The sequence below is a fragment of the Sarcophilus harrisii genome, chromosome 1 (assembly GCF_902635505.1).
Source record: "Sarcophilus harrisii chromosome 1, mSarHar1.11, whole genome shotgun sequence".
NCBI lineage: Eukaryota > Metazoa > Chordata > Mammalia > Dasyuromorphia > Dasyuridae > Sarcophilus > Sarcophilus harrisii.
In genome coordinates, this window is record NC_045426.1 from 156,834,074 (window position 1) to 156,842,184 (window position 8,111).

General features: G+C 31.0%; 1 protein-coding gene across 5 annotated transcripts in view; it reads left to right on the forward strand.

Moving 5' to 3' along the window:
* SREK1 (splicing regulatory glutamic acid and lysine rich protein 1) overlaps window positions 1-6,780 on the forward strand; it is a 47,124-nt gene extending 40,344 nt beyond the window's left edge. For 4 of the 5 annotated variants that reach the window (XM_031965760.1, XM_031965768.1, XM_031965780.1 and 1 more), the window contains 2 exons: window positions 989-1,133; window positions 2,094-6,780. In XM_031965760.1, coding sequence (XP_031821620.1) covers window positions 989-1,133; window positions 2,094-2,246 — 298 coding nt within the window. In that variant the 3' untranslated portion in view covers window positions 2,247-6,780. The remainder of the gene's footprint in view (window positions 1-988; window positions 1,134-2,093) is intronic. The other variant, XM_012541070.3, reaches the window with a different exon arrangement.
* Window positions 6,781-8,111: the final 1,331 nt, after the last annotated feature.

Below are 8,111 nucleotides of genomic sequence, written 5' to 3' on the forward strand. Positions count from 1 at the left end.
AGAAAGGGAGGCATGTTTTCTTATCTTATCAGTCTCTTAGAGTCAAGTTTAGTCATTGCATTGATTAGAGTTTAAACAGTGCTGTAGATAATTTATTTATTAATTTTGAGGTACTCCATTTCATTTTAAACTCTGGACAGTTTGAAAATTTTACTCATCATGTTTTAGTTAAATTTTTGTTGATGTGTAGAAACTATTTGTTTATTTCTCGGGTTTGTATTTGTACTTAACTCAAAAGGAGCATTTTCAAATATATATGGATTCTTCTTTTGAGCTTTCTTATTTTTCTCCTGTTATTTTGCTTAGATTTGTTAACTATCTGCTGTGTGAATTAAGCTATGAAATTAGAATATTGTCCCTAAAAAGATTTATCATTTCTAAAGAAAGTTAGGATATTAATTAAAAAACAAAACAAAACATTTTTTTCTGTTTGGAGTCAAGTGAATGAAAACATTAGAACAAACCAGTTAAAAAAGAAACGGTGTTTTTGAATTGTAGGGGCTCACACAAGTAATTTGGCATTTAATTTTTTCCTATTATTCATTTGTCCTTAGAGGATTGTTGGACTTCTATCCATTCTTGAGATTATAGTGATGAAGTTTTTCTTTCAAAAGGTGACTTTTGAGCTTACTCTGAAGTTTGTGTTATGTTAAATGCTTAAGTCCTGAAAGGTGCTTTTATAGCTTCTGCCTAATACATTGTTATTATTTTTTCCTTGTCTGAGCATATTTTTCTCCAGTAGGATAAAAAATATTTGAGTATTGCTTTATTACAGATCTAGAAAAGTGATTGTTTTTTAGACTTACTAAAATTAATAATACATTAATTTGTTTTAAACATTTACTATATGACCAATAAGACATTAAGATTTAAAAAAAAAATAATGGCTTTATAGGTGCAATTAGTATTTTATGGAATTTTGTAAGAATGTTATGACAAATATTTCATCATTTTTAGAAATTAATGTTTTTGATCACATGTTCTTAAGCAGAAATAAGAAGGATAAAAAGAAGGAAAAAGAAAAAGACCAAAACATAGAAAGAAAAGAGAGAGAACGTTCAACATCTAAGAAAAAGAGCTTTAAAGACAAAGACGTGAAAGACAAATTGGAAAAAAACACAAGTACATTGAAGGTAAACCATAATCACTCAATATTTATAAGTAAATTATTGATAGTCAATAATGCCTCTGACTTAGTCCACAAAATTGTTTTCTTGATAGCTACTGACAAATAGCTTTTGGAAGGGTGCAGATAAAATGAACTTTGTACACTATAGTTGCTTAATAAATGTTTGTTGAAGAATAACATCTGAAATTAAATTTGCAAACTGTATTTTAAAATGATTGCTGTTTGTTTTTAGTTGCGTCCAACTCTGCATGATCTCTTTTGGGCTTTTCTTAGCAATGATATTGGAGTGGTTTGCCATTTCCTTTTCCAGCTCATTTTATTGTTGAGTAAAATAAGGCTGAGTTAAGTGACTTGCCTAAAGTCACACAACAAAGAGGTGTCTGAAGCCAGATTTGAACTCAGAGCTTTCTGACTCTAGGCCTTGATACCGTCAACTGAGTCACCTAGATACCTCATTTTAAGAAGGTTGTAGACATAGAAATAAAACATTTTTGAGCATATACAAATGAAAAAAGGATTTTTGATTTGGGGTCTTTATTTCTACTCAGTTCTGTTTAAAAATGTATATTTGCCTCAGTCAACTTAGTCATCCTGATGAAAAAAATAAGGACATAATTGATTTAGTAATGTAAAATAAAAATTTAGTTGAATTAGAAATGTCATTTATTGTTAAGTCACATTCTGCCAGTTGACTAAACTTTTCTTAAATTTGGAAGGTATTTTGGAAACATATTAACTCTGAGAATATTGGTAAAATATGGTTGCATTTTAAAATCATATCAGTGCTAAGGTTTTTCCATCTCAGAGGCTCTTACTAAGATAGGCAGGAAACTAACATGCTTTTGCAGTAGCTTTGCAGTTGTTTGATTTTTTTTTTTAGTTAATTTACAAAAACTTTATGTGTTAAAATGATGAAAATAGATAATCTTGAAAATTGTGTCTGTGTCTTTAACATTCTCTCTAGGACAAAGAGCACAATAAGGAAATACCAGATATAGGAGGTGAAAAAATAGACGATGACAAAGAAGCTCCAAAGACTGATGAAAACAAAGTACAGCAGAATGGGAATTGCCAACCAAATGAAGAAAACCTTACTGCCAAGGCAGAAACAGTATAGGGCCAATAAATGTGTACCACTACACTCAGCTGTAGAGTGGAATCCAAAGCTTTTAATTCTCTCATTAAGAAGCCAACAGTGAAGCAGTCCAGTCAAATATAGATATGTATGAACAGCTCTTACAGTTGTCAGATGACTTTATGGTCATCTTATTACAGAGAAAGGAAACCAAGCATGGACATTATGAAAATAAAGGGATGTTACCCAAACTGACTCATCTAAAATCCATGCATTTCCATGATGGCTGACCTACTTGTGAAAAGATTTTGTTAGTGTTTGCCAAGAACCATTACGAAGATCTGTATCTGTGATGATCAGAAAAAATGGAAGATAATGCATTGGAAGCTGTTCAAATACTGCTAGTTATTGAATTTTGTATTTTGCTTTTTTGTTTTAATTTCAATATATATTGTTTGATGATGTGCTTGAAAATGGTGCAAAATATATAAATATACCCCGTAAATGAAATAAGACATTACTTCACGGTTTTACAGTGATCGTGTTAAATGCCTACTAATAGGTTTTCATTTGCTCACAATTTGGGATACCAGTTCTTTATCTAAAATATTTTTTCCAGATTAAAATTGCTTAAATGTGTGGATTTTTTTTTTAAAAGTAGTTTAGTGGTGCATGCTAACTGTTCCATTCCAAAAAAAAGGAGAAGCAACCATGTTAAATACTAATATGCTTATTTTTTTCCTTCCCAAAGTGAGCATATCTTTTAACTTTTGTTAATATTTTTAATTTTATTTTTGTTTCTGGTCAGCTGCAAATGGCATAGGTGTTCTTAACAAAAGGAAACCTGGTTTTCAAAACAGGCTATGGGAGCACAAGCTGAAGCTTTAGTGCCTTCTAGTGTTTTCTAGTATTTTATATGTGCTAGTCATTCTCAGTTCATACTGAACCTAGATAGCTATTCCACCCACCCCCATAGAGAAATGAGCAAGTAGTATGGAAGAACAGCTTCTTAGTTCACCTAATACAAGAAAGAGGGTTAGGACTTTAGGACAGGTTTATAGCATGAAACAAAAATATAGTTTGGGGACCATCAGTTTTATACTCTTGTAGCTGAAAGTGAAGCATGTTCTTATTTTGCCTAAATCAAAGGAAGCCCTTTAATTCTCTACATTGGATGGCCTTAATCATTACCTCGCAATCATTTTCTCTAATGCTGGTTATGTGATGTGCAAAAACTGTACCTGAAAGGGGTAAAGGTATGTATGGCTTTTTCTTTTTTCCCCCAAAGGGTTAAATTTACTTGAGTTTAAACTACAAGTCATTAGTCATTCTTGGGGTCAGCTTTTTGTAAGAAAGCACTTATGTAGGAGAATGACATTTATGAAGATTTTTTCCAAAAAGCTCAACTCATGCTTTCAGAATTCCTTACATCATTGTTAGATTTTCCCAAGAAGTCATATCTTTTTAATTAGCTCTTAATACTAAATCAAGTATAATTATTTTAATGCAACATAATACAATCAAATTTACTCAGTTGCCTTACCTCATGGGAAGTTCTGTAAATTTAGAAAGTTGAATAGTGTGCTCCTTACCTGCTTTTCATTTGATTTTCCTTTAATGGTTAATTACAATTGAAACTAAAGTTTTTGTGGAGAATGGAAAGTTATCCATATTTCAAGTAATGAATCCTGGTTTGATTATGAAGCTGCTTAATCACTCTTCACATGTTCAGAATTATAGTTTTTTGCCACTGTGTACATTAAACTTTGTAAAATGCTTTACTATGTAAAGTATAGATGGTGATTTTTAATGCTTCAGCCACATTCAGTTGGCTGGTAAAACAGCTTATTCTCATAAAAGAGTAATTTGTGTGGATGGAAAGACCAGAGGATTGTGTGTTTTGCAACAACTGTCTTATTTATGATATGTAAGTAGTGTAGAACAAAAATTGTTTGAATCCTTGTTATCCTTAATACCATTTCACTAATAAAACCAAGTGTTTTAGAGGGAAGTTTTTGTTTATGCATTCAGAAGAACATATTAGTATAATCCTGCCCTAATTCTACTTGGTTTAGTAGAAACACCTTTCATTTGAAAAGTGCATGCGTATAGACTGTCTATAAAACAGTCATTTAAGGCTCTGTTTTTTGGTTGAACTCTGATCTCAATTAAATGAACCTTGTGTTAGTTAAAATTAATTTGGTTACTGCTCCTGCTGCTGGTTTTTCTTGATATTTACCTTTAAAATAATCTTAATCAAAGGTACTGATTTTTTAAATTGGAAAATGAATAGCAAATGATTTATATACCTGAACAAAGCTCTAGGAAATTAAATTAGATTATAATGTGGGATTTTCCTAAATGATGTGAGAAAGTCTGATTGATAACAATGGTTTCCAGATTCAGAGATAGCACTATTGTCCTAAAAAACATGTATTTTCCATTTTAACATTACTACTCTGTTACATTTTAATTTACTTTGCTTAAAGACCTGGTTTTCTATTTTATCACCTCATTCTTTTGCTTCCCATTTGACAGGAATATTTTGAATTTAGAGTTTAGAGACAACCTTTTTGAGATTTTATACCTCTAATTTGTAGATTTCCTTTTAGCTTAAATAAAGTTTATTCTTTTCTGGGACCACAGTAGGTTTACACATGCCCTTTCCTTTTGGCAAGTCTTGTTATTCAACAGTGTTACATACTGAGCAGATAAGCAACAAGTTAGTCCATTTTTAGTTTGGTTTAATAAATAAACTGGGTATCTCAAATTTAAAAAATGTGTACCTTGTTTCAACTAGTACCATTTGTTTTATCTAATGCAAATTAACTTCATAGTAAATAGTTTCTGTGTAGTTTACCTTTTTTCCCCTGGGTTACAGAATTCAATTCTTGGAGAAGCTAAAGTTCTTTGCTATTGATGGGAATATTAAAGTCTTGGATTTCAACATGTATTTTAAAATAACTAATAATCTAAGATACCTTTTGATAATAGATATTCTTCTGTGGTGCTAACCATTTCCAGAAATATCAGTATCTAATGTTTTTTTCAGACTGTTACTATCTTTTTAGATTAGAATAAACAACAGTCAAACAAATCTAGGGTTTAATCTTTAAATGAAGGAACTTATAAATTAATGAATTATTTCTGTGGAAATTAAATAGCAAGGTTTTTTGTTTTGTTTTGTTTTTAGCCTACTGAAGTATTTGTGTGTATGAATTGATTCTTGTCTTAGCAGCTGAATTAGTAGTTGAAACAAAGCCATTTTATGGTGTGTTTTTAAAAACCAAAACCATAAATTTGAAAAATTTTATCTTTCATAATTTTAGTACCATTAACATGGTTCTAGTTCTGTGAGATCTCAAATAGGATTGAGTTTATCAAAATATTTGCTATATTTCCATAGTTTTATTTTGCACTACCCTTTCAGTAATTGTTATTCTTTGTGGAGCCAGCTCAAAGAGGTTTATTTCATGCACATCTGCTGAATTAACATCTGAAAATTTAAAATCAAATTGTTTTCATGCTTCAAAAATTATGTAATGTTCTTGAAAAGGTGCTCAATTGACAGCTCTGGAGAGAGGCACCTTCAGCACAAATAAGTAAATGTTCCTAACATATTCAACAAATGTGCCTCAACCTGCCTTACTGGTCCTTGGGGGCAGAAATGGGTCCTCTTAATCCTGGGCTGCTCAATGAGTTATCTTTTCAAAAAATATTTCTTTGGTGAAGTGCCCTTGCTTTAGAATTAAAACAATTTTTAAGGCAGAAGCCACTAAACCAACCATACTTTTTGTTTTGTGTTCAGTTAGATTGAAATTGTTAACTCATAAGAAGTTATTCTATTTTAATTCAATTCTCTGCTCTAGAATTTTATTTCTATTATCAATTTATATCAGTCTTAAATATACTTGTATGACTGTTTTAAATAGATTTTAGCTTCTGATCTTTTAAATGTCGCCTTACCTTGATAATTTTTCAAATTAAAAACTGCCAAATTTTGAATGACCTTGCATGCATTTTTCCTCTGAGGCACTTATATAAGAATGTAAGAACTTATATTTATTGTTTTTAGGTCCCTCCAGTCTAGCTCTAAGGCAGCTTTAAAGCATAAACAGTTACTTCCAGCTTTGGATGTGTAAATTCAAACTTTTGAAAATCACTTGGAGAATCTAGAACTAATGAAGTTGGTTTGCACCAGTTTTAGGCTACCAGTGGATAATTAACTGCTGGGAATAAAGCAGAGAAGGATCTGCTCAAGAATTCCTTAATTTTTGTAGCAGTTTACTTTTTCGTTAGATCTTACTAGGTAGCTTATACAATCAATTCAGTTGAATAGTTAAATAATATCCCACATTTTGATCTCATTTAGTTGTGTTAAATAATGCTTGTTACATGATTCTCTTGGTTATAAAGCAGAGAGATTAAAATTTAAACATCTAAAGAAATAATGTGCTACATGGGTGGTATATATTTGTGGGTAGAGCCAATATTAAATGGTACTAGTAAAGATATGTCCAATGATGCTGCTATTATGTTGCTATATTTTTAATAAAATTAAATTCCTAAAATCTTATCACGTTGTGACATTTATTCTTATTTTCATAGGCCATGGGTCATCTTACCATATGAAAGCAGTATCTCTTCCATGAAATTACTTTTGATGCTGTTGAGTGTTGGACCATCTTTATTCCATGACAGAAGTATATTATTATAGTTTCATTATATAAGTACTGATAGTTTGCACAACAGTGATTTACTAGATAAATTTTTGTTTTTACAGGCAAGAACTATACTCATTATCCAGCTAATTGAATGTTTTAGGGTTTTTTTTTTTTTTTTGCTAAACTTTTTTTTTACTAAATGGCACATTTTTATGATGAAAAAACATTTATTTTTTTTACAGTGCCTGATGGGATATTTTATCAGAAATATAATACTGTAATTTTTTGCCTCACTTATTCAAGTTGCATATTTAATTGATTTTAGTTTATTATTTTAAATTTAGATATTTAGGCAGGTGGTCAAGAAGTAGGATTAATGGAAGTCAATGTTATAGATTTCTCTACCTTAGTTCTTTTTTCACTTTCATGTGGTTAGAGACTGAGTCTAAGTCTCTGTTCCACCTGAACGCCTCAGTCCTAGTCAGTCATTTTCAATTCAATTATTGTATCTGCTACATGCCAAGGACCATTTTCAGTGCTGGAAGTAGAAAGACAAAAATGAAAAGTACCATGGGAACGCAGCTCATGGACATAAATAATTTGAAATAATTTAAAAAATAATTTTAGGGGTGGGGTCAGCACTAACAATTAGAGGGATCAAGAAAGACTTCATATGGGAAGTTGAGTTGAACTTTGAAAATGGAATTAGGGTACTTGGAGGCAGAGATGCAGATGGAATTCTATTCTACTTTGTAAAAGCAAAGAGAGAAGAGACAATTTTCTATTTTTGGGGCCAGGAACTAGACCAGTTTGGAATACAATACATGAGGACTACTACAAAATTAATCCTAAAAACTTTAATTGAGAAGCTATTGCAATTGTCTATGTGATGAATGATGAACATTTAAACTAGGAGAGTGATCATGTACTGGAAGAGAATAGGGAGATATGAGATTGTGAGGATAGAATTGATATATCCTGGAAATTGATTGAATGAAAGATGAGGCATAGTGAAAAACCACAGAGACAATACATTCAGTGACAATTTGAGTCACTGAACGGATGATCGTATTCTTGAGTGAAATTTTGATATTGGGAGAAAAATTCACATCTAAGATAGATCTAATAGTCTGATACTAGAATTGGATGAAGAGAGGATATAGCTGATCTTCATAGATACAATTGAACCTTGGGAATTGAGATAGAAAAGTCTATAATTGACCATTGAGGTAACCAATTGTTA